A 25,262-nucleotide genomic window follows, 5' to 3' on the forward strand; every position below is an offset into this window, starting at 1 on the left:
TCCCTCAAGTTCCGAAAATTTAATTTTCGGAGGGATTTTCAATATAGCAATATGTCGGAAATAAAAAAAAATTTATGGGGCTCTGCCCCTTGGACCCCGCTCCCAGGGGCGCTGCCCCCGGACCCTCGTACCTTAGGGGCTTTGCCCCTAAGGTCATAATAAATTCAAATAGGCGTGCACTCCGCACCACCAATCCTATATGATTTATTATTATGACGTTATTGATCAAACAAGTTAACCCAATTACACTAAAATATCCAACATGTTATTACACAAGTGTTAGGGAGTAAGTGCCCATCTACTTATGAATGGGTCAATTTTCGGTTTTTTCTAAAACTGCAAATCTGAAAAAGAAGTGTTTTGAATAATGACCATAGTTCATGTATTATATGTTTATAATGGAAAAATAGAAGTGTTTGTTCATCAGCCTGCCCTGCCCCATTTCAACCGATCCAACTAACTCACTCGTCTTGACATGTAATCCAACCCGCCCATCGTAACATATCTAGTATGGCCTTAGGGGTGTGATCCAGTCCACAGCCCCAGTGGCATACCTAAGAAAGTAAGCATTGATCATGAATAAACGGTGATACGAGAGGGCTGAGAGGCAATATTGGTCAATATGTATTAAGAAAGGTAGACATGAAAGCAAAATATGTCATATTTGTAGGCTGAGAAATGGCAACATAACAAGACTTAAAAGGGATGTGGTAAATGAAAATGCCAAAAGGTAATAATGAAAGCAAAATGTGCTGTATTTCAAACCGAACTCTCCCTTCCTATTCTCAAAATTACGAGATACAGATCAGATTGTGTTTAGAAACTATTATAGCAAGTGAATGTTTAGCAAATGAAGGAACATGTTTTGGTTCTTTCAATATCTCTAAGGTAATAGTAAATGACTAAAGTCTAAAACCAATGATAAGAAGACCAAAATACCACATGCCCACATCATAGGAATGACATTTTCCCAATAGCTAATAGGTCTCAGATTAAAATAAATTTAGAATAAGAAGATGTTAAAGAAGCGTCTATGTTCCCTTTAATATACAAAAAATTCAAGAAATAAAAAACATAAGACATACATATACATACAATAAACTACACAGATTTCATAAAACTTTACATGGGTAAGATACTCTTCTTCCTCTTTCCTAAACAAACACAAACCACATTCCAACCAAAAAGACCGAATAAAAACAGTATACGTATACATATATAGAAAAATTTCATTATCTGTGTTACTACTATCTATCTAATGTTTGCATTTTCCATACCCCTTTGGATGAATTAGAATTTGTTATTTTCACAACCTTTTGTTTAGGATGTCGATGCTTCCTAACATACTGTTGTTGGCCAGATACCTCTACCTTCGTTACATCAACTTTGACTATATGATGGTCAGAAGTACCTTTTGATGAATAAACCATATATGAACCGGGAACAAACTTGTAAGGAGAGTCCGGGGACGCCAATATGTAATCTACTCTTGTACCATACTTGCACGTACCTTGCACATCTGCAATCAATCGTTTAAAGTTATTACAGTCAAGATTCCTAAATGAAACAAAAGGCGTAAAATTATTAGAGACAGAATAATGTTCATACTTTGTCCTTTAGCTATAATGACCACGGATTCACATTCGCCTGCAAATTCCTTAGCATCAGTGTACTGTTTGTTCTTTAGGTGCTTCATCACTTCAACTTTTGGTGTCGGCTTTCCCATTTCTTCATAGTACTGAAATGACACATTGGTTGTGTTAGTATTTATGTGTTTCCTTGATTTTTAGTAGTCTCGGTTTCTACCCATCTACTTATGAATGGGTTAATGAGAGTTGTAATTTATCTCATCCGGGTCAAATTAGAAAAAAGTTAGCTAAAAGGGGAACAATCATTTGGGTCAACAGTCAAGCGACCCATACAAAAGATTACCCATATTGACCCATTACCTAACCAGCCTAGTCTGTACATATTGGCATATCTAGAACTCCTTAGTCTAATGATTGGAAGATTAATTATTAAAGTACCTTAACAATGTCTGTCCATCTTTCAGGTGAGTAATCTGTTTCATCAAGGGAGTTGATGCCTCCGGCTAGGATATGTGGTCTCTCGTTAGATTCGATTATTGCATTTAGTTGCTTCATACGCCAATTCTCATCAAGATGATCAAGAAGAGTACAATGGAAATCAACCTCTCCTGTTAGAGGAACGTCAATTGTTGCCTTCAAAACATTCCTGCATCCAGTTTAAGAACCATTAACTAGTGTTTCCCACCTTTCAAAAAAAAAAACTATTGTTTCCCAATCTTGTGCCATCTTAAATAACACCTACAAAACGGTTTTCTCCTTGTTGTTTCTTTCATTTATCCGTCCTGGTATGATAAAGGAAGTAAAGTTGCTGTGACACACATAATGTCGTACAAAACCTTTGAGAAACGTCTCGATCAATGTACATCTAGCAAGTGGTCACTATCTAGGGTACTCCCAATTAAACTTCACAGATTGTTAAGTACATCTATCACAGTGGACCTAACTTAGTGCCATTAGGAAATATAACAGTAACAGATTTACTAACTATCATACAATCATGAGAACTAAACTGCCCAAGAAATTCCAGCCCACATAAAGACAAATCATGGGCCACCATAAAAACTGTCATTACTAATTACTAAAAATGTTCAATATTCTACATCAAACTGATAAGAAGTAAATGACATTAATACATTAATAAAGTATGGATAAGTTCTATATAAAGTTATAGTTTCAGTAGCAATAAAGATGTAAAATATGCAATCACATGCCAAAAATCCCCCTAAAATGATGTTTGAAAAGGCTTTTTTTTATAGTAGTAGTTAAACTTTTTGTTCTTCCATACAGCTGTTTTCAAACATGATACCAAACAGCACTAATATTCAACTTGTTATTTGTGTTACATAGATTATGAGAAATATGAAAATGTTTGGTGATTTAGAAAGATTAGTGTCTAACTTTTGCAAGTACTAAGAAAACAACCCCCACCCCACCTCCACTCCAAATGCATCCATTTCATGTTGTTATAATTGCACAAAAAGTACAAAAACCAAAAAAGTATTACTCAATACTCACTACTAAATAAAAGGTAGATGGTATAAATGTTACCCTCCTAAGACAAAATATTGTAGAGTGAAAAATGAAAATTAATTTGTATGTTCTAATTGCATGTTACTCTTACATTAATAATGATTCGGAATTTCATGAAGACACAATAAAACAACAAAACAGGTTGTAAAAACTTTGACTCATATAGTTATTTTGATGTGCCAATAAAACACAAAATGGCTAAAAGATCTAAGTTAATTCATTTTCATGTAAAAAAGAATGAAATCTTTTAACATACAATATTACTTTTATTTTTGTACTGGAGCTTTAATAAGGATCTATTTATAGCATTTCATAGTAACTATACTATTGTACTATATGTGCCCTGTCCCTTAAGGAATTCTTATACAATTTGCTTCTTGGAAAATGAGGTGTCATGGGGTCATGGCCCTCCTCAATATAAGGCATGATTGTCCCAAAAATATTATCTTCTCTTTCTTGTTTTAAAGACTATTAATAGATGACATTGACAAGATTATTAAGTTAAACAACATCAGTGCAAACATGAACAAATCCAATAATCAAAACAATCTTTCTTCTCAAAATAGTGTTTCTATGTTTTTTTAGAAGAAATTTAGTAGATATAATACAATCAGAATCATGTAATCAAATGTAAAATAAGATACTATTGTCATTAGTGATAGCCTAGTGGTTAAGGAGTTTTTCACTTTGTGGTTTATTTCTAAGGGGTCATTGATTCAAATTCTCTCACATGCAAATGTGGTGAGAGGTCTTGTCAATGTTATACTCATCTGCACATGTGACTGAAAACCCTTTAGGGCATTGCCAGAATTTAAACTTGTCGGAAGCGCACCAAAGTTGGGGTGCTAACCATTTATCGCTTTTAAAAAAAAGAAATTAAGATACTATTACAAAAGGTTATAGATTCTGGTCCGTGACCAGCAAATCCATGCATATGACTTCCTTTTTTTAATAAGAAGTTGAATAATCAGTTTTGTTGCAACTAATTTCACATTTAATATATACTCACATCTAAATAATCAGGTTAAAAAAAACACATTTAACCATTTTCGATGATGGGTAAAAGGGTAAGACGCAAACCTGAAATCAGAATCGTCAAAAATCTTCTGAACCTTTGATCGTTTAATCGGCCATTTAGACAAGACCGCATTACCATATTCGGGTGCCCAACTCTCAGCAAAAACATAATGCATACCCAAACCAGCAGCCAAATCAGATAAAGGCTTCATTTCTTTCTCTTCTTCAGCTTTAACATCTTGTAAAGCCAAAATATCAGCATCCAATTCTTTTAATACCTCAAGAACAGTCTTTGTTGACCTATAATTCCCTCTAGATGAAGAAAAACTACTTTGTGATCTTAAAACACCTTTTCCTTTCAAAATCTTACTTATTCCCTTACTTTTTGAACTCGGGTCGGTTTCGGTTTCGGTTTCGTCTATAACAAAGCTCAACTGCCCACTTCGTTTCAAAGAGATCTCGTTATCGGGTAAATTTATCGAAACCCGAAGCTTTGATTTAGCAAATTTCTGTTGTTTTGTTAATGTTTCTGAACTACTACTTATTGAACTTGAATGCAATGGTGATTGTTTCAATATACTTTTTGGCCTATCCACCATTGATTTTGATCTTGGGCTACTATAAGAAACAGAGGAAACAGACTTTTTTACCTCTTGATCATTATAATCAGTTTCTTCACCATAGTCAAACTTTGACCCTTTTTCAGTCTGCTCAGGAACTGCAGGTGCCATGGAGAATAAAGCAGCATTAAACGTTGCAATCCGAATTGGGTTTTCGGGCTTGGAATGACCCAAATGGTTATTTGGATGAATTGTAGCTGACCCATTTGTGTTTAGTGAATCTTGACCTCTTGAATTTGTTTTCCCAAATCTTTTTATGATCACTTTTGACTTTGCACGGCGGCGCACCGGCCACCGGAACTTGTTACAGAGTCGCCGGAGACTTTTATTGAATATATTCAGCATGTTTTATACAGAGGAAACTTTGCCCTGTTTCAGGGTTTTCTTCCTCTGTTTTTGTCCTCTGTTTTTTTGGGCAATTTGTGATCAATAAAAAGTTGAAAGTTTTTGAAGTTTTGGTTTGTGGGCTGTTTTTTAATGAACATGGAAAAAGAAATCTTGGTTGGAAAATATGAATTCAAGAACTGATTAATTTTGATGGGGCTTTATGAGTTTGTTTAAAGTGGGATTTTAGCAAATTGGTTTTTATGTTTGTTTGTTACTGGTGATATGTGCATTTCAACAAAGAGAGTCTTAAATCCTTATGGGAAAACAATCCAGGCGACATTTGGCAATAATTTAGAGGGTCCTCCATAATAAATAAAGATATAACATATATGTAAAAGAGTTAAACTGTGTAAAAGAATTAAAATTATTAAAATGATTTGCTTGAGTTTTTTCCGTTGAAATAAAAACGTAAGAACACCTCCTTCCTTATAACCCTTTATTCTTTCGCTCACATCACTTCAGATATGCGTCTAAAGCTAGAAGGAACCTCCTGGACGCCATGGAAGACGTGGCTCGTGCTAATGGTGTCTTTCCCCCTCCTTGGGTCGGACGCGGGTGAAGACGCTTTATTAGGACCGACATTAAAAGTCTAGTTGGAGCATTTTAACTCTTGGATAAAATTAAGGGTTAATAATCAAAAAGATGGGGGGTCTGAGAGTCTTGAGTTTCATCTCAGATATGCGTGGTTTAAGTTTCTCATACTGCCTAAGTGAATATTATTGTGGTGTCTCGAATGCTAATTAATAATTACTACCTCGGTGTTCTAAAAAGGTAAAAATAAAATAAAAAATTTTGAGTATTATTTAATCCTTATCCATTTGTAAGTTTTCAAGCTTGACTTGTAGAAAGTTAAATTCGAGTAAATGAGTTCAAGCTTTGCATAGAAATCATTTGACAAATGAGCTCATGCTCGAGCTTCAATACTAATATCATTAAAGTCGTGAGTCTAAACAAACTTACACGAACTTTTTACTTACATGTATACAAAAATAAAAATTTATGATTGAACATCATTTAGTAAACGAGTCGAACTTAAGTTGAGCTCGTGCTTTAGATCTTAAAACTAAACGACTTGAAACTCTTTTGCAGCTCTAAAAGTAAGATATGGACGATGTATTTCGAGTGAGTGATAGCTTATTTGAAAAAACTTATGCTTATGTGAAAAAATAAGAGCTTGTTAGGTCTTTTCATACGGAAAATTGATGAAAAATGCTTATTGAGCTAAATGAACATTTTTCTAAGATTTTTTTTTTTTAATTTAAAAGGGACTATTATTATCGTTATTATTTGTATAAGGCGTTCAAATAAGCTTAAGCATACATGATACATCATTACATATTTACATCCTTCCACCTTTTGATAACATCACATATTGGAGTAATCTTTCATAATAGCACTATTAGCACATGTCATTTAATAAAGTAATTTGGTACGATACTTCATATTGCTTACAACCGTATAAGATTTGTAAACTAAATTTGGTGATGTTATTTGCTGGGTCATACTCGCATAGTCACCTATTCATTTTCGTGTAAACCATATCAACCGATATATAAATGAGTTATAAGTAATGTTTGCGCTAAGTTGATGAAGTATTTCCAAGGTAATCATCTACATATTTCTTAGTCGTATAACGCTAAGTACTGTATTGGGTAATAATTACAAACATAATTGAGGTTATATAGGTAGAAATGCAATAAATATTTATGAGGGATTTATTAATTACTGTTTCCAAGGCATTAGTTAATGTATTCAATAAGGTCTAAGTTTTTTAAGATAGATAATATATATATATATATATGATTAATTAGTTTTTTATTTTTAAACATTATGATTTTGTTCAAGGTGATAAAAATTAACTTGTCAAGTTGGGATAACCTTAGGGAATCCTTTTCCTTGTTTTAATTACTATTACATACACTTTTAATAATATGAAGTTGGATCAACTTTAGAGTATTCTAATCCTTTTTAACAGGCGTTAATTCTGTTTATGAAAAATTTAAGAAACTTGGACTTTGAATAACTATTGACTAATGTCCAATTGATTTAGTTAACAAATCGCTAACTACAATAATTAATGCTAATTTAAATGGAAACAAAATAGATATCTATTATATATAATATAATAATAATAATATAATAGTATAATAATGTCTTGGCAAAAAGTTAGTTGGATGAGATTCTTGTTGTTGTCTTTGTGTTGGATTGAGAAAGAGAAAGGAAGATGCCAACTGCTCCTTTGAGAAGAAGAAATAAGAAGCCCGGAAAGATATTTATATATTTAACTTAATTCATTTTTTCTTATTAGTATATTGATTGGAAAATGTGAAATCCAACAACTAAATATAATATCGACTTGATTCAAGGTTGAAACATAAACGTCTCATTTTCAATTTTGACATTTTTAAGAAAAAAAATTACTTCTTTTATTATAGAAGAAGAAAAAAATCACAAAGTCTGCTAATAATAATGGTTATATACTTACAATGGTTATATGCTAGCTTATAAATTTTGAATAATATTAGTTTTGGGTAGAATAACTTGTTATTATAATAAAAAGAAATTTTAGTTTTAAACTATTTCTTGTTTGTTTAAATAAAAATATTTTTTTACTATAAAAAAATTCATTTATATTTATGAATTATGACCATTGACCACACAACAATGGTTATTATATACTTACATCCACTTTAATTTTATCAAATTAAAGTACTATTACTGTAATAGAAATGGTAAATCCCAATCTATCAAAGGAATTAAAGTGCGTGAATAAAGTTTTCAGCTGAAACTTAAAGTGAGAAAGTTACTTTATATTTTTCATGTAAACAAAAGGTAAAATAAATTATGAACCATATGGCAATTTAGATATTATTTTTCTTATTTTCTAGCCGCTTTTTTTTAATGACACTTGTATAATTTATGCAGTACAATTATGTGATTAGAGCGAAACTTATTAATTAGGCAATGCCGTCCTTGAGTCACCCTCATTTTAAAAAAGTTGAACAAGCTGATATAATAATGCACTGTTGAACAACTACTTATTTAATTTGATCTCTTTGATACAAATAATAATTAATTAAAATGGCTAAGCTATAGTAAATTATCTAATCTAATTATTTTATTGTCGATAACAAAGATATTCAGGGATGTTATTATATCCGAAGGTGATCTACATGTTTTAATCATTCACAACGTCTACAAGTATGAAAATCGTAATATGAAAATAAATAAAAATCTTATATCTACTAACATCAGTTATTGTCTCGACGTCTACTATAAGTGTCATACTAAACTAATTTTCCTACTAAGTACGACATTTAACGAAATAGCCATTTAACAGCTTCATTCGATAAATAAAGATATTGATATAAGTTTATCCAACTTTTATTTTTTTAACATAACTTCAGCCAACTTACATTAAATTTTATTAGTCTTTAAATTATATTACTTCATAATTAGATTTAAAGTTAAGATTGTTTGAAGGAAGAAAAAGTGAGAAACCAATGGGATTCTTGCACGGGAAGCCACGTCACCTGAAATACGGCGTAAGCCTCTCCAATGCATTGTCACCGGTACCTTATCTACTGCCTCATTTAACTACATATACATTCATTGCTATTTCCTTTTTAAACTTATACTTTTTTTCTTTTTTTTTCATTATCTTAAAATAAAATCGAAAAGAAAAAACCACCTTTAATTGACTTTGGTAAATTGAAAAGAAAAACTTACACGTACTTTTGCTTGTCACTACATACTTTATTCGATTTTGTTTATTAAAAGTTGAAATAGCTTACTCTTGACATGTCTTAATGACATCACACGTCATTTTTTTGAACAACTTATATGTTATACTCAACTGATAGTTTTTAGGTATATTTAAAATTATAACAAAGTTTATGTAGTGATATATTCTAAGACTTATTTTTATGTGATTTTTATAGTGAAAATTTTCTTAGCTCCGATTGATTAATTACATACAGGTTATTAACTGCTTCTTATATGTTACATAATCAAATGGTTGGTTTTTTTATTGTCTTAAGATAATTTAATTATTAAAGTTAAAGGCCTCAAAGGAATTAAAGAAAAGACCTATAGTCCTATATATACTCTTTATAAAGATTTAGATATGTCATCTGCTTCCATATGGGGTGGTAGTTGGTGGGTTGTTTTTTGTAAGTGAGATCATTCTAAGGATTTTTCCTCTCGTGATAACTCTGGGGGTATCTAAAAATTGGTAATGAGTGTTGCGTGAGAGTGTAAATTCGAATTTTGCATATTACTCGATCCATGTTTTTGGATGGTCACTGTGAATTCTTGAGTTATTTAACGTCTAATTTCTCGTTAAACAATAGATTTTATATGTATATATATAATGATTTAAAATAAAGTCAAATACAGACCCACGGTAGGTTGTGTCCAAGGGTACCCATGTCCCATAAACCATATGAAATTTTTTTCAATAATATAAACTTCATAAAACCTTAATTTGAGATATTTGTAAAATGGACCAGGGCTAAAAATAAATAATACACTTGATCCGAATATAATTGGGAGGTTATTAGTATTTGATGTCAAGTCCGCCACTAATTAAATGAAATACCACCAATATATTGTTGATTGTTCTATATACATGTCCCTTTTCCTGATTTTTTTTTTTTTTTAAAATAAAACCTTTTCCTTTTCGGGTCAAGACGTAAAGTCTTAAATACATGAAAAACTCATATTAAAGGAAACTACTTCGTTATGCTTTTATTTCCGTAAGATAACCTCTTTGTTTTTATTTCCGTAATGGGCAATCAAAGATACAAAAGGTCCAAGGCTATTGGTCATAATATCGATATTTATCCCATTGTCAAACTAATAACCTAAATAACCAATATCAAAAAGGGGTTTAGATCACTCAACTTTGGGTGTTTGGTGGGATAGAATGGAAAGGGTGAAAATGAAATAAGAATTATTTCCCTTGTTTGGTTACATAAGAGAATGAAAATGAAGAGGTAGAAGGGAGAATCATTTCCATTCTCATAATTCCTCCCAAAATAGTGAAGAATGGTGAGAATGGAATTAAGTTACGTTTGTTTTTTTTTTTGTTATCTATTTAACTATTAATTTTAATTATTTATATCATGAAATTATAATTAGTTTTTGTTAAAAAAAAATTTTCATATTAATTTGTTTATTTTTTATGTTTCTCTTATGTTTATTCTCTGTTATTACCAAACAATGTAATATATTCTCTTTCCAAATACTCATTCTCATTCTTACCATTTCCTTTCTTTATTACATTTCCATTATCTATGATTTCTTCCTACCAAACGCCCCCATCAAACATTTTAATTCCCCATAAAGATATATTTAGTTAGTACCTTTTTAAAAGGGAAACATGCAAGATAAAATGTCTAAAAAAAAAATCAGAAATGTAGAAAACAAGAGTCAAGATTCTTCGCACAGAAAGAAAGAATATCATGCATGGTATCCTCTGTCATAATCAAACTCAATTATACCCACCTCCATCCCTTTACTTTAATCATTAACTTAAAAATATACGTTCACATAATTAGTAATTTGGACAATTGTGTATTGTCAACTAAATTATTTGAACAAACTGTTTGCTTTTGTTTTTTGTTCTAAGCCATAATAATTTCACTGGATTTTTCCCCCCTTTTTAATTTCTGATTTAAGGTGTATGTGGATATAGATTTAGATGGTGTACGTTGAGGTACATTAACAGTTGTATGCTAAAGTATTTTTTTAAAATCCACCAACAACTAAACAACCAAAGACTGGGCTCGGGGTAAAGTCAGATCAGGCCTCGAGATTTTTAAGGCCCAAAAGTAATGTTTCTTTATATATATACATATAGGTTTTACGTAAAATAAAACGACTATTAGAGTAAAACAAATAAAACAATAGGTTTTTCTTTAGTGATAGTCACCTTGCCTCATGAAAATCATCATACGTCAATTGCTTCGTGAATCTTCGTGCATCAATTTAACCATGATTTAAGGGTTAAGATCTTGTCTTATTTGTTAGACTTTAATATTTGTTTTACAACACCCAACCTCCATGTACATGTAACTATCGACCGAGCTGAGTATATAAATCAAAATTGTTTTGAACTAATTTTTAGGTTAGGTATTAAATTATATTTCTTAGTTAGATATATAAAGTAGGAACTATCATATCATATCTTTATATATATGATTCACATTTCACATTTCTTAATCCAATATTTACATATCTTAATCCAATACAGCGGTCACAAAGGACCCACCCAACTCGTTACTTTCTCCGATCGAAGGCCCAACCGACGAGGCCATGCCAACGATGCTAGCTCGTCGGTTGCAACCATGAGGTCCGTTGGCAATTTGGCATAGGCCTTATCCACAAATACTTTACCCACATGTCCAAAGTTTAATAAAAATGCGTACCACATGCACTATAAGTTATTCTTATATGGTTTACTTTTAAGATCATCTTTAAATTAATAAAGAAGTCCTTATTGCTGTAAATTTGTGATGTAATTTATGCTGAAAACAATGATAAATTGGTGATGTGTTAAAGTGTAGTCTTATATGTTGGATATTTTAGTGTAATTGGGTTAACTTGTTTGATCAGTATTGTCGTAATAATACATTATATAGGATTGGTAGTGCGGAGTGCACGCCTATTTGAATTTATTATGACCTTAGGGGCGAAGCCCCTAAGGTACGGGGGTCCGGGGGCAGCGCCCCTGGGAGCGGGGTCCAAGGGGCAGAGCCCCTGGCTGGTCACAGATGGTTGCCGGAATTTGTGGGGGAGATTTTTTATCACAAATAGTCCCTATGATTACAAACTGGACGAAAATGCCTCATGTGCATTGCACATGAGGGTTTTGATGGCTGAAAACTAACGGTTGTTAGTGGCAGGGACGACTAGCAATGAAAATGAAAAGTACAGGGACACCTAATGATAAAAAAAAAAGTACAAGGATGAAAATGCGAATCGAGCAAACCACAGGGACGATTTGTGATCATTTCTCATTAATCTATGTGAATGAAAATAAATCATAGTTCGTTAAACTCACTTTTTTTTTTGAACAAACGAGTTAATAATTAATAATTAGTATTCGAGACACCATTGTAACATTCAATTGGACAGTATGCTTACTGCAAGGACGAAGAACCAAACAACCTTGGACGGCATCGGAAAACCACTATCGTTAAGCATGATGCTGCCCAACCACAGGCTCTGTTACACATGATCTAATAGAGAATTAGGACAAAGATCTTTGAATAATTGAATCTATATTGTCATTGCTTTCAATAAGTATTTGAGTTTTTATTTCGCATATTTAGAGATACGTGATTAATGCAAAAACTCCCATCAGATTAGACCGGGCCTTAATTAGTTCCACAGTTAAAAGATTGCAAGCCTGTAACAGACCCAAGGATGGGCATGCAAGAAGCAACTGGTCCAACTTAATGGGCCACAATATCCACAGACCACAATGGCTATATCCAAGTGTCATGTTCCTCCCATACAAAAATAAAAATAATAAAATAAAAACTGATGCCTATACTCTATATATTAAATACTAGTTAATCAAACCCGGGTTCAACCTGGGTTTTTAAAGTTAAGTTTGTTTTAACCCGAACATTTTCCGTTAATTTATCGTAAAAAATTTTGGATCAATATTAGAAAAAAAAAAACCTTGGAAACTTTGAAATTTTAACAAAAAAAGAAAAAGTTTAATGTTAATGTTGATGACTATTTATTTATCATTGTATATATATGTTAAAAACTATTTATACGAGGATAGAAAAGGGATGAGAGTTTGAGATAGCTAAACAAAATAAATATTGAGTTTAGGGTAAAAAAAATAAGAAAATAAAAATACAAAAATTATGATGTCAGATTTTTTTAAGAAATGTGCTAGCAAAGGATGAAGGCTTGCCAATTCATTCTTTTTTAAAAATAACTTTTGAAAACAATGTTAGTTTTATTAATATAAGAGATTAATCATGGAGATTAGGGTCTCCAAATCTTTTATTATAATAAAACACAGTTGTTTTAATAGTTTATAGACCAATCACAACTCTTAATTTACTTAAAATTTTAATTTTGACTTTTCTTGAGTTTTATCATATAGATAAATATATTTATACTATATTTATATATATAGATGTCGACTACTTTATCCTTGGATAAACATTAGGTTATTAAAAGTATTAAGAATTTATAGCTATTAATGTTAGACTATATTGTTCACTTTTATCTAAGATAAATCAATTCCCATTCAAATTCAAATGTACAATATTAATAATTTAGATAATTATAAACTATAAAAATAAATATGTTATATTTAATATAAAAAATAAACAATATGAACTCTAAAAATTTCAATCACAATAAAAACTACAAATTCCTATCCCAAATCCAACACTAAATTCTACTTTATGAACCATTTGTCATATTATATTTCTACCTATGAAAGAACTGGTGTTAATTTTGAATTATGTCCATTTGAACGCAGATCAATGACCCCACAATAGATAAGAATGCAATTTTTGATAAGTGTTTCTAATTGTAAAACAAACTTCTCTATTCATTATCATAACTTACAAACCAAAAAACATATATCATACAACAAATGAGTGAAAATAAATCTATTTGTGTTATGAGACTGCAACATTATCAAATACATATCGTTAAATGTTAAGTATAGGAAAGTATGTTTATTTTTTAATTCTTAATAAACTTTCATAGTTATATGCATACAAGTATATGACTGATTAAAAATTTTTTATAACAAAAGAACTATAGTAGCATGTGTCTTGTGAAATGATGATGACAACCAATTCTATCAAGTATGTGTCAGCTAATAACGAAAATGTATATCTAATATTACGTATGAGTTAAATGTATGAAAATCTAATATTAATAATATTATAAGCCACGTGCATAATGTTGGACACGGGTTTAAAATCTAGTTTAATAAACCATACAAAAACATTTATATCGCGTAATGAATTACTCAATCGAGCTTGTATTGTATTTAGTGAACCTTTAAGTACAATTTATATGTTTGTTACATATATCAAGGTACATCAATAATATTTTTTTACGATCAATATAACGTAATGTAACAATTAGAGAGAAAAGCAACGTGAAAATTGAAATTTAATATATGGAACCTCTAGTCACTTCAAAATTTGTACAGAGAGTCGTTATAACTGCGTGAAGGTTGGAGTGTTCTATGACCTTTTGACTCCCGCAAAAAGATAGGTCTACCGGTCAATGATAATCATCACGAGACACCTATCACCTATTTATTAAAACGAGCATAGTACTCGCGCGTTGTGACAGAATTTTATAACTAATTTTGTAGATATACACATTAGTTACATAATGTGTCAAAAAGATTATGAGATTCTGTCGATTGTTTTAAAACCATATAGAAAAATCACTGTTAAATTAGTTACAAATATCAGTTTATTTTTGTGGATTTAATTTATTTGTAAGGGTAATTTCGATAGTTAGAAATATGATGAGTAAAATATAAAGTAAATGTGAAAGGTAGTATCGGAATGAAAAAAAATGCTTAATCTTAATTTCAATACCTTTATAAGGGTTATAGATATAGATATAGATATAGATATAGATTGTATAAACAATAATTCTGTATAAAATGATAAAGTTATACTCATATTGACACAATATACTCGTACTTAGTTTTAGTAAAAAGGTGTTATGTTAACATCCAATTTCTGTTGCGTTAAAATTTATCGTTTTTTCTTAAAAATTTTCCAAAATAAAAGCACAGGCAAGAAAACAAAATGTTAAAAAAAAAACTTAAAAATCGCTTCGTCGACAGCAGGGTTCGAACCTGCGCGGGCAAAGCCCAACAGATTTCAAGTCTGTCTCCTTAACCACTCGGACATATCGACAATTTGTTTTCGCTTCTTCAATTTCTTTTTTATTAACAGTTTACTTAAATGGTTTGAAGCGGCAGGACAAAACATAAAAAAAAAAACATAGTCACGCCTCAAATTTAATGCACAGTGATGAAATTGTAAGGAGTATGGTCATTTTTAATTGTACACAATAAATTTGAAACAAATAAAGTATTACACTATTAATTATTTATTGCTTAACTTATCATTAATAGAATTATTTTTTTTCAGTAAGCTTTTAGATTATAGTTACCCTGCAGTGAAACAACAATTGAAAGGAGTTTCTTTTTGTTTTGACTTTTGAAATAACAATGTTGAAAAGAAGTAATAAAATAAGAAAAGAGTTAGTTAGGAAAAGTGAAATAAAGACTAGTTAGTTGTTGTACTACTCCTATTATGAACTTTTTTTTAAAAAAAAGTAGTAGGATAGAAGATTGTAAAGTTTTCCGAAAAACAACACTCTTCTATTCTAGAGGCGTCTATATGATCAAATTCACTTTCAGTAGTGACTAACAGAATTTATAAATTTATAATATCAATATGATGAAGCTGATGATGATTGTTTACTTCCTTTCGATTTCTATCTTCCTATCAACCACCGCTGTCACTGCCTCTCAATGTTCCATTAACGGTCTCTTCTTTGATTTTTTACTTCTTTTTTTCAACTTAACTTTCCATTTAATCTTCCCCTTAATTAGTTAGTTAGTTACTTGTGATCCCTTTTTTGCATACTAGTTTGCTATTTTGCTGATAATAGCCTTATGGTTGACTCGAAGTTAAATGGTGAAAATTATTTTTAGGGGCTTTTTTTTTTATGTACGATATTTTACTGCGTGTCAACTATATCGGAAAGCTAAGGGACATAAATAACAAAAGCTTTTTGCTAATTGTGTTGTTCAGTTACTGATTAAGTCACATTATCATGATTTTTTAGTCTTATTATAAGTATTAAACTTTTAAAATTTGTTTTATAACAACAATAACAATATCCAATCCCGCCAAGGCGGTCATACATGTGTCCGAGGGTAGAGAGATTGCTTTCTGATTAAAGTTTTTGTTTCAGTACAAAGTAACATAAGTGTGATATTTTACTAAGTACATTGTGAGGACAAGTAAGGTAAGTTTCTATTTAATGGACTTTCCCACTTAACAATTAGCTTTTTTTCCAATTACTTTAAGTACTTATATAACGGGTAACCGGATGAGGTTTTACTTGTTACCCAGCAACATGAGTATTTGACTCAGACGAACGAGGTCTAACCTGGGCATTCCTGTGACCGTTTTCAGAGATTTTCCCAGGCCACCATAAGATGTTAACCTAGTGAGGTTCGGACCTGATACCTCTTATTAGGGCATTAGGATTCAGGGAGCCTGGCCACTAGGCCACCTTGGTGGTGGTTTTAGTATCACTAGATCTACCAGTTTATGATACAAACTATACGAGCCAATAAGAATCGGGTGTATACAAGAAGTTGGGAACAAATATCCCTAGCTAAGTATCGTGACTTAGGTGAATATAACTAGAGGCTACATATTTTATCATAGAGTCAAGTACAGTTTAAAGAGAATGTATGTCATCAGAGTAGACCATTGAAGTTTGGCATTATATTTCATGAATAATACAGCGCCTTGGCTTAGTGGCTATCAACATGTCCCACAAACCCTGAGGATGTGGTTCTAGTCCTGCTTGGGAAAACTGTGTATAATTATGTGCGAATATTTCCCTTCAGAGAAGTTGTTTTCATGTTTGTAAAATTTATTGTTTTTATTTTCTAGTTTCTGGACATAAATTTTATACAATCATACTGTTAATATAGGATTACCACTGGTGAGAGATATCAGTGAGTCACGGCAAGATAACTTTGGAATTCCCGGGTTATCTCACATTACTATTGCAGGTTCGGTCATGCATGGACTGAAAGAGGTGAAAAACGCACCATCAACTCTGTCTCCTCTTATTATGTTTCAGTACATAAACTTTTATTGGATAGTTCGTTAACATAACCAGCCATGATTCGTGTTGGTTTATAGCTTTCACATATCATCTTGCCACACAAAGTATGCTGATTTACACATGCTCTTACCAGGTGGAGATATGGCTTCAAACGCTTGCTCCAGGAGCACGCACACCCATTCATAGGCACTCATGTGAGGAAGTTTTTGTAGTCTTAAAAGGGAGTGGTACTCTTTATATTTCGTCAAGTTCTCATTCGAAGTCCCCTGGCAAGCCAGAAGAATTCAGTATCTTTTCGAATAGTACATTTCATGTCCCCGTTAATGATGTTCACCAGGTAAATAGTTCTGCTGTTTTTCCTCTTTTGTTGTATGGGTGCAATTTAATATTTTAATGTATCATTTATTCCCTGAATTCTTTACTAGCAAAAAGGTAACAGAGCCAGTCTCGATCCAATGATGATAAGCTCTATTGTCAGACTTAGAAACTCTAATATTTTGAATTTCCATTAGTTACATTGGTCACACATATTGTGCATACTTTGTCAGTTACTAAACATTGTTGATGTTCAGAGTTAAGATTCAATACAGGTTGGTTCCGGTTGGGTTGATCTGAGAACACAGATTGTCGATTTACTTTCAAACTCCTAAATTAATAGTATTATTCATATTATTTGAGCATAGAAATTTAAGAGGTCGTTAAGTTGTTGACACTTACGTATGTTGAGAGATTTTTAAACCACTTGATCTGTTTCCTCTTAGCTATTTTGTATATTAAGGTTTTTCTCATTTGACATGTATCAGTGATATGCCATCCAAATGGACCTTTATGTAGATGTGCTGAAATTGCTGACATGACTTGTATGATAATACGTACTATGAGGTGATGTTGGAGGTTGTGGATTCTATTCTTTATTGAACTGCTAATTTAAGGACAAGAAAACTTGCTGTGGTGTTTCATCACTATGAGTTTATTTCACTCTGTTAATAGTTATCGGGTTTCTGTTGGGTTTATGCTTGGCAGACAAATAAGTTTACTGCATGTCTGCATTGATTGACTTAATTATGTCCTTTCTTCAGGAACACAAATGAAAAAGAAGATTTGCAAGTTCTAGTTGTGATATCTCGTCCACCTATTAAAATGTAAGTGGTTTCTTTGCCGGCGAGATGGAAAACTGGGCAAGGCAGGTAGCGGGTCAAAACCAATAGTTGTTTAATGCTGCTGCTTATATTGAAAGACGGTTAGTTGAGCAACCGAAAACACTTTTTGTCCAAATGTTAAAACACTCATATATGATTACAGTATATGAGCAATAACATCATTTCAATAACAATCCCACCCTTTTCTGAAATAAACTGATCTACAAAGCCTTGTGCATTAAAATTAAACATTAGACAACTTATGGTCTGTTTGACTTTGACCCATCGCCTGATAATACAAATGTTTGACATATCTGAACAAAATGTCGCTTTGTGTGCTACATCTGAAATAAATCTCTCTCAAGTACTCTCACACACACATTCCTAGCTACCGATTGATATCTTGATGTGTGATTCTTGTAATTGTATTATATGTTTACTTCACGTGTATGCAGATTCATGTATGATGATTGGCATATGCCACACACTGCAGCCAAATTGAAGTTCCCATTTTTCTGGGATGAAGAATGCTACCAGAAAACCGTTAAAGATGAGCTTTAACCTCCAAAAACACTACGAGTTTACTGATACAAGGCGCGGTTGTCTTGTGGTTAGTATGCGTCATAGTTATGGTTCTGACCACCGCATATCTCAAACGAAACAAGGAGAATATTTGTACTTGACCCGACATAATATTTGTAACTTTATAAACAGGCCCTAAAAATTAAAAGAAAAGATAAAAGAAGAATACTATAGCTAAAAATTTGACAAAACAGTGTGTCATTTTTTCTCAAAACCAAATTGCGTGGCCTTCTATTACTCTCTTATTTTTACATGATAAATACTCTAATAAAGTTCATCTAAAAAATCATTTTAAAGCATGTTCCCTTCGATACGACATCAACAGTGATGGAGTCATGGAGATGTTTACCATGTCCGCCCTTATTTCATTTGTCCATCTCCTTTCACTCAAACTTGTTGGAACAAATGAACATAAATACATAACAAATCACGAGTACGCGGTGGAATAGAAATGTATATGTAATACTATTAATTAACAAAGTAATGAATAGAATATGTGTACCGCAAAGCTTCCAATAATACTATTAATAATTATTATTATTAAATAGGCTCTAAAGTAAAACCCCTTTACGATTGTACACTTGACACCTCTATAATGTATGCTAGTACCCGATCATAAACTCACAAACCCGTTGTGTATAAACCCTTAAGTCAAACTTCAAATCTCAAAATTGCTTTTGATTGAAGATTACGGCCGAAACTAAAATCTCTTAACATCACCCCATTAATGCAAGAGTATAATTAATTTATATATGTGAGCTATGTGTGAAACAAAATCATATGTATGATTTTGTTTTTTTTTACCCAAAAAAATAAAAAATAATCATACATAGATATACTTGTTTTGTTCGACCGAACCAAGAAAGAGGGAGAGAAAGGAGAGAATTACAAATCTAATTGTCTTGTGTAATTGTGTGTAAAACCCTTAGAATTAACCTTATATATATATGCTTAATTGTTAGGGTTTTTTACTTTGGTGGACAAGCAATCCTAAGGCCTAAAAGCCTCTAGAATTTTCGGCCCTCTTTGTGGAATTAGGAAACAATACAAATTCCTAATTTCACTTTTACACCTCCTCTTTTATTTAATTAATAAACATTATTAATCATTTAATAGTTTATTAATTATTACATATCAAATTAATTAATATATTACTTTAATACATTAATTACTTACATAGAGTTTACGTGTCATTTTGTGTAATCCCGTAGGCTTAAATGACTTCCGAACATTCATTTATTATAATGTGATCATATACCAACAAAACTAAAATCAGCCCTTAGGCTATGCGGAATAAAACGTTCTTTGCCTAAACTAAAGGATGCCCAAAAAGTGTGGAACGCCCGCTACATTGCCCCCAGGGGCATTCCGGGCAAAAAAATTGTCCACCCCGTTCGACTTTGGATGCCCCTCACTTTCACTTTTCCTTTGACTATAGCACAAGAAGCAATTAAAGCCATGACTTGATATGATCACAGGTGGCAAAGTGAGACCAATGAATTAGGGGTTATGGGGAACCCTTTACTCTAAATCGAACCCCGGGAACTCCACATGTCAAAATATTAGGAAAAAGAGGGGTTCCAAGAACCCCTCACTCCTCATGGTCTTATATCATTTGGTCATCTCCTTTTACTCAAACTAAAATCATTACACTACACGGAACAAGACGTCCCCCGTGCACTTTTTGTTGGAAACGTCGGGAAGAAAACCAGCTAAATTGCCCCTAGAGGTGTTCTAGTCCAAAAAACTCTTCTCCCGTTAAAAATAAAACGCTTGCAAAAGGTTTAAAATGATGGGCCCCACACTTTTCCACCGCAAAACTCCTCTCACATGCACTTTTTATATTATTATTTTTAAAACAGGTTTTATAATAATATAGTTATATTTATATACGATGGTTCATTAAAGGGCTTCCAAATGAGACCTTACTCTAACAAAAAAAGTGGAAAAGTTTTTTGAATGATTAGGGTCCACATGTCACAATATTAGAAATTTGGGGCTTCCAAAAGAAGCATTTTTCCTCATAGTTTTATGCGCTTTTATCACCATATACAATGTTATATCACACAACCACCTAGTGGCGGAGCCAGGATTTCTAGTATGGGCTCACCGAATAGTTTTTATGATATTAACAAGCGTAAAAGTTGTACTATCAAATTAAATTATACCAGTCTGGGGTTGCCAATTACTTTTAAATATATAAATACATAAAAGTTATACTAAAAATATAAAGTTTTATAAATATTGTGGGGTTGTCATGACCACTCGTGGCCACCACATAGCTCCGGCACTATAACCACCACCACCATCATAACCGTCGACAGTGACATAACAATGATAACACTTGAGATATAGTCGTGATATTAACACCACCATCATCACAACCGTCGAGACTGGTATAACAATGATAACACTTGGCATTTGGTCATGATATTAACACCACCATGATCAATAACCATCGAGAAAGACATAACAATGATAAAATTTGTTATATGGTCGTGAGATTATGGAGATTTCTATAAAAGATGTTGTAAAGATTGTATTGTTACTTTTAGATAAAAAGACAAAATTAGTTTAGAATTTGTTAACAATACTTTTCTTTTTTGTTATTTGTATATAGTTTCATTTGAATTTTCTCTATATTGTTTTAAGAAATGGATTCTTGCTTTTGTTTTTCTTTTATAACAGAAAAAATATTAAATGATGTTAACATTATGATGATGATGATGCAGTCACATTAATTTTTTACACATGTAAAATAGCTAATCTGAATTTTAAGATTGGTAAGAGGAACATTGTATTGTATACGAGCATAATATCCGCACAATGCGGCGGCGATGACATTAGTTGCGATATGGTAGCGTCGGTGTCAAGTGGTGTAGGTAATTGAGACAAAGATATTTGATTTTTAAGGATAGTGAATATCTTTTGAAAGATAATGAAATAATTGTGTAAGTTAATTATTTAAGGGTAAAATGGTAATTTCGAATGTCCTAAAATTGTAAACTTTTTAACATAGAGGTATAATTTTTATATAATAGTATAGAAGTATAGATATAAATAAGGGATGTAAATATAAGGCTGTTAGGTATCTAAGCTTAGGTGACTCACATATTATTTTTTTAATCCATAAAATTTATTGGGACCTATATAATTTAATTAAAATTCAATAAATATTAAAAAATTTATATTTGTGGATTCCACACTGAAGTTTAAGCTTAGGAAAACCTTATATGAGTAATAAAAATAAATGTAATTAAACCAACTTAACAACTACAAAAATCAAAATCCAAATTAATCAAGTTTGTACCTGGACCCCATAGGCCAGAGCTCACCTGCATATTCTAGTTACTTCGTGTTTATCCATCAAAGAAGACTCGGCTGCTTCACTTTCAATTTCATACACCGGTGACATCGCAGAATTAAAAATAAAAAATAAAAAAGTATGGCGTTTCTGTACATGCTGCTTACAATTTCTATCTATTTCATATCAACCACCACCGCCTCTCAATGTTCAACCAACGGTAGTCTCCTCTCATTTCACATTTTATTTTATATTTTTATATACTTTATATTTCATATTTCATATTCTCCCCCTCCCATAGTTATTCATATCATTTTTCATTATTTGTCATTCCACCTTTAGTTTGAGGCTTTTTATGTATTTAGGAATTTATCAAGTCAGTTTAGGAGTAGGAGTAGAAATACTGAAATAGTAGTCATTAAAAAAAATCATTTTTCATTATTTTCTAGTTTTTGAACATAACTTATTGTATGAAATTTTATATAGGATTGCCATTAGTGAGAGATATCAGTAAGCTGCCACAAGATAACTACGGACGGCCCGGGTTATCGCATATCACTGTGGCAGGTTCACTCATGCATGGCTTCAAAGAGGTGGAAAATTACTACTTTTTAGTCTACTTTTTTATAAGTATTTTTTTTGTTATCATGAAAAGTGTATATATATATATTGTAATATTTATGTAATGAGCAGGTTGAGATATGGCTTCAAACGTTTGCTCCAGGAGCACGCACACCGATTCATAGGCACTCGTGTGAGGAAGTTTTTGTAGTCCTAAAAGGGAGTGGTACTTTCTATATATCGCCGAGTTCTCATTTGAAATCCCCTGGCAAGCCACAAGAAATCAATATCTTTCCAAATAGCACGCTTTACGTCCCTGTTAATGATGTTCACCAGGTAAATGATTATGATGTTTATCCCGTTCGATTGATAATCCTTTTTTTTGTGTGTGTGTATTTCCTTTTGTTTGGATGCGAATTATAGTGCCATTTATTCCATGAAACCCTTTATTAGGAGAAATGTAATAGTCCCAATCTGCCAATCTTGATCCAACTTGTCTACTATGGATGTTAACTTAAATTGTTGGGAAAAGTTAAATTTTGTACTTTTTATATTGGCCCAGGTATGCTAGATAGTATAGGTCAAATTGGGTGGTCAGTAGGGTTGGCTACCGATCAAAATGGGTAAATGATGAGGAAGGGTCAAAATGGATTGATTCTGGTTGGAGTTTTTTTTAGAGGTAAAGTCTTACACCTACGACCAACTAATATTTGCACCAACGAGACTTGAACCCACAACCTTTAGGTTGATGAGTCACCCTAAGGCTAAATGCCGTGTATGTTGATTGGGTTGATCTGCCAACATGTTTGTTTATTTTTGTTGGGTTTATCTAATTTTTTTGAAGATAGCAGTTTAGGAGATAGTTAACACGTTTGTGGTGCTTAAGTGACTCTTAAACCGGCCAAACCCATTTCTTCTTTAGTTATTTTTAAGCATATTATGCATTTGGCATGTCTCAATAAAATTCAACCCGAGTTGAACCATTGTAATGCAAATGGATTGATATTGCTTCCTCTGCTTAAAAGGTCATGTGGCAATTGTGATGGTAATGTGACAGGCTCTTATATGCTAAACAGCATGACGCGTATGTTCTATTCCTCTGTAAATTCGCTAATAAATGAACCTGTGGCCTGACATAACCATTTAACTTATTTCAGCCTGTTAAAATTCTTTATATTGTACCTGTGAATTGATTCATTTCCTTTCTGCAGTTGTGGAATACAAATGAGAGAGAAGATTTGCAAGTTTTAGTTGTAATATCTCGCCCACCAGTGAAAATGTAAGTTATTACTTCCATCTAGATGTGGCAAATGGGCGGGCTAGGTCACAGGTCAAAATGGCTACTTATTGGTACTGTCGGTCAGATTGGGTTGACCCCTGAGCACTTTCCGTAGATAGTGTTTCGATCCTATATAAACAGTTAAGGGTCATCATATATGATCAGTAAGCTCTATTATTTCACTGATAACCTAATCTTTTTGATAAAACGGTTTGGGAGGTTTTATGCATTATAAAAATACATTTTGGAAGATCTTCAACCTATTGACCCGTATATAAATGAATTGACCCATTCATGAGAAATGAGTCGAAATCACCACATTTCCATGCTTTTTCAATTGTTCATGAATCATGATCATCAACTCCCAGGTAATGTCAACCAAACACACACCTACCAGCAGCTAATGGATCTCTTGATGTGAATATGTTGGCTTTTATTTGCTTAGTTCTTAAGGTCTACGATTTATGCTGTATACATTTGGCCCTTGTTATGCAGATTCATGTATGAGGATTGGTTAATGCCACATACTGCAGCCAAACTGAAATTCCCGTATTATTGGGATGAACAATGCTACCAGACATCTGTAAAAGATGAGCTTTAGCCATCACAGTCATATAATTACAGAAGTACACTGATACCCCACTTGTTTCTCTTGTTAGGTTAGTATACGTTTCACTTTTCTTGTAGTAACATATAGAGATAGTTCCTTGCTTCTAGATTCAAGTCTTAAAGATGGAATTCCTTAGGCTTTCTACATCTATCTTAGCTGTTTGTGACTCAATATGTATTTGAAACCCCTCGAGTGGATTACCTTTGAGCATGTTTAGACTTAATACTAGGCCTATATTAACAAGCAGTGCAATAGGCAATTTCAAAGTGCGCCAAGATGTCATAGTTCATTGATTACGAGTCAAACACATTTGTAAGTTCTACAATGGAGAGATGTTCTGTAGTTAGTGCGAAACACGAAACAAACTTCAAATGTAATGAAACCGATTTTAGCAGTTCCTAGTCTTTTATCCTTCTGTTGGTTCGTGAAACCCAATTTCAGTAGTTCTGCAAACTTAAGTGTTGCTGAAATATAATCTTGTCGCATTTGTAGTCCAGCAATAACATAAGTCAGTTTAGCTAGTGACATTCGTAACCGTGGTAAATTTTGAAAGTATTTTTCACCTTTTGAACATGAAATTCTTGCACGTTTCATTCACTAAAAATGTTTGTTACTGATACAACATTACTATATAAACATGTATATATATATATCAATCCGCATATATGTAAAAGTATAAACATATGTGTTTTTACTTTTTATTTTGGTAGATATGTCACTACAAGGTTATGAGCCCGATGGTTAACATTGTTTAT

General features: G+C 32.2%; 3 protein-coding genes and 1 non-coding gene across 4 annotated transcripts; 2 read left to right on the top strand and 2 right to left on the bottom strand.

The window, feature by feature from the left end:
* Positions 1 to 1,019: 1,019 nt before the first annotated feature.
* Positions 1,020 to 5,350, bottom strand: LOC122582017. Its single transcript, XM_043754361.1, has 4 exons — positions 4,200 to 5,350; positions 2,028 to 2,235; positions 1,609 to 1,738; positions 1,020 to 1,519 (listed from the first exon to the last, which is right to left on the bottom strand). Exons 1-4 carry the CDS (start codon positions 5,099 to 5,101, stop codon positions 1,248 to 1,250), a joined length of 1,512 nt encoding a protein of 503 aa, XP_043610296.1. The 5' UTR covers positions 5,102 to 5,350; the 3' UTR covers positions 1,020 to 1,247.
* A 9,640-nt stretch (positions 5,351 to 14,990) lies between these two features.
* TRNAS-UGA lies at positions 14,991 to 15,072 on the bottom strand. The gene has a single exon. It is a non-coding gene; the product is annotated as a tRNA-Ser (tRNA).
* A 453-nt stretch (positions 15,073 to 15,525) lies between these two features.
* Positions 15,526 to 18,944, top strand: LOC122582723 (auxin-binding protein T85-like). Its single transcript, XM_043755146.1, has 5 exons — positions 15,526 to 15,709; positions 16,896 to 17,002; positions 17,166 to 17,370; positions 18,108 to 18,174; positions 18,627 to 18,944. Exons 1-5 carry the CDS (start codon positions 15,619 to 15,621, stop codon positions 18,730 to 18,732), a joined length of 576 nt encoding a protein of 191 aa, XP_043611081.1. The 5' UTR covers positions 15,526 to 15,618; the 3' UTR covers positions 18,733 to 18,944.
* Positions 18,945 to 22,076: 3,132 nt separating this feature from the next.
* Positions 22,077 to 24,901, top strand: LOC122582899 (auxin-binding protein T85-like). Its single transcript, XM_043755327.1, has 5 exons — positions 22,077 to 22,277; positions 22,544 to 22,650; positions 22,751 to 22,954; positions 23,830 to 23,897; positions 24,393 to 24,901. The coding sequence occupies exons 1-5, from the start codon at positions 22,199 to 22,201 to the stop codon at positions 24,496 to 24,498; spliced, it is 564 nt and encodes a 187-aa protein (XP_043611262.1). The 5' UTR covers positions 22,077 to 22,198; the 3' UTR covers positions 24,499 to 24,901.
* The last annotated feature ends 361 nt before the right edge of the window (positions 24,902 to 25,262 follow it).

The sequence above is a fragment of the Erigeron canadensis genome, chromosome 9, assembly GCF_010389155.1.
Source record: "Erigeron canadensis isolate Cc75 chromosome 9, C_canadensis_v1, whole genome shotgun sequence".
Classification (NCBI taxonomy): Eukaryota; Viridiplantae; Streptophyta; class Magnoliopsida; order Asterales; family Asteraceae; genus Erigeron; species Erigeron canadensis.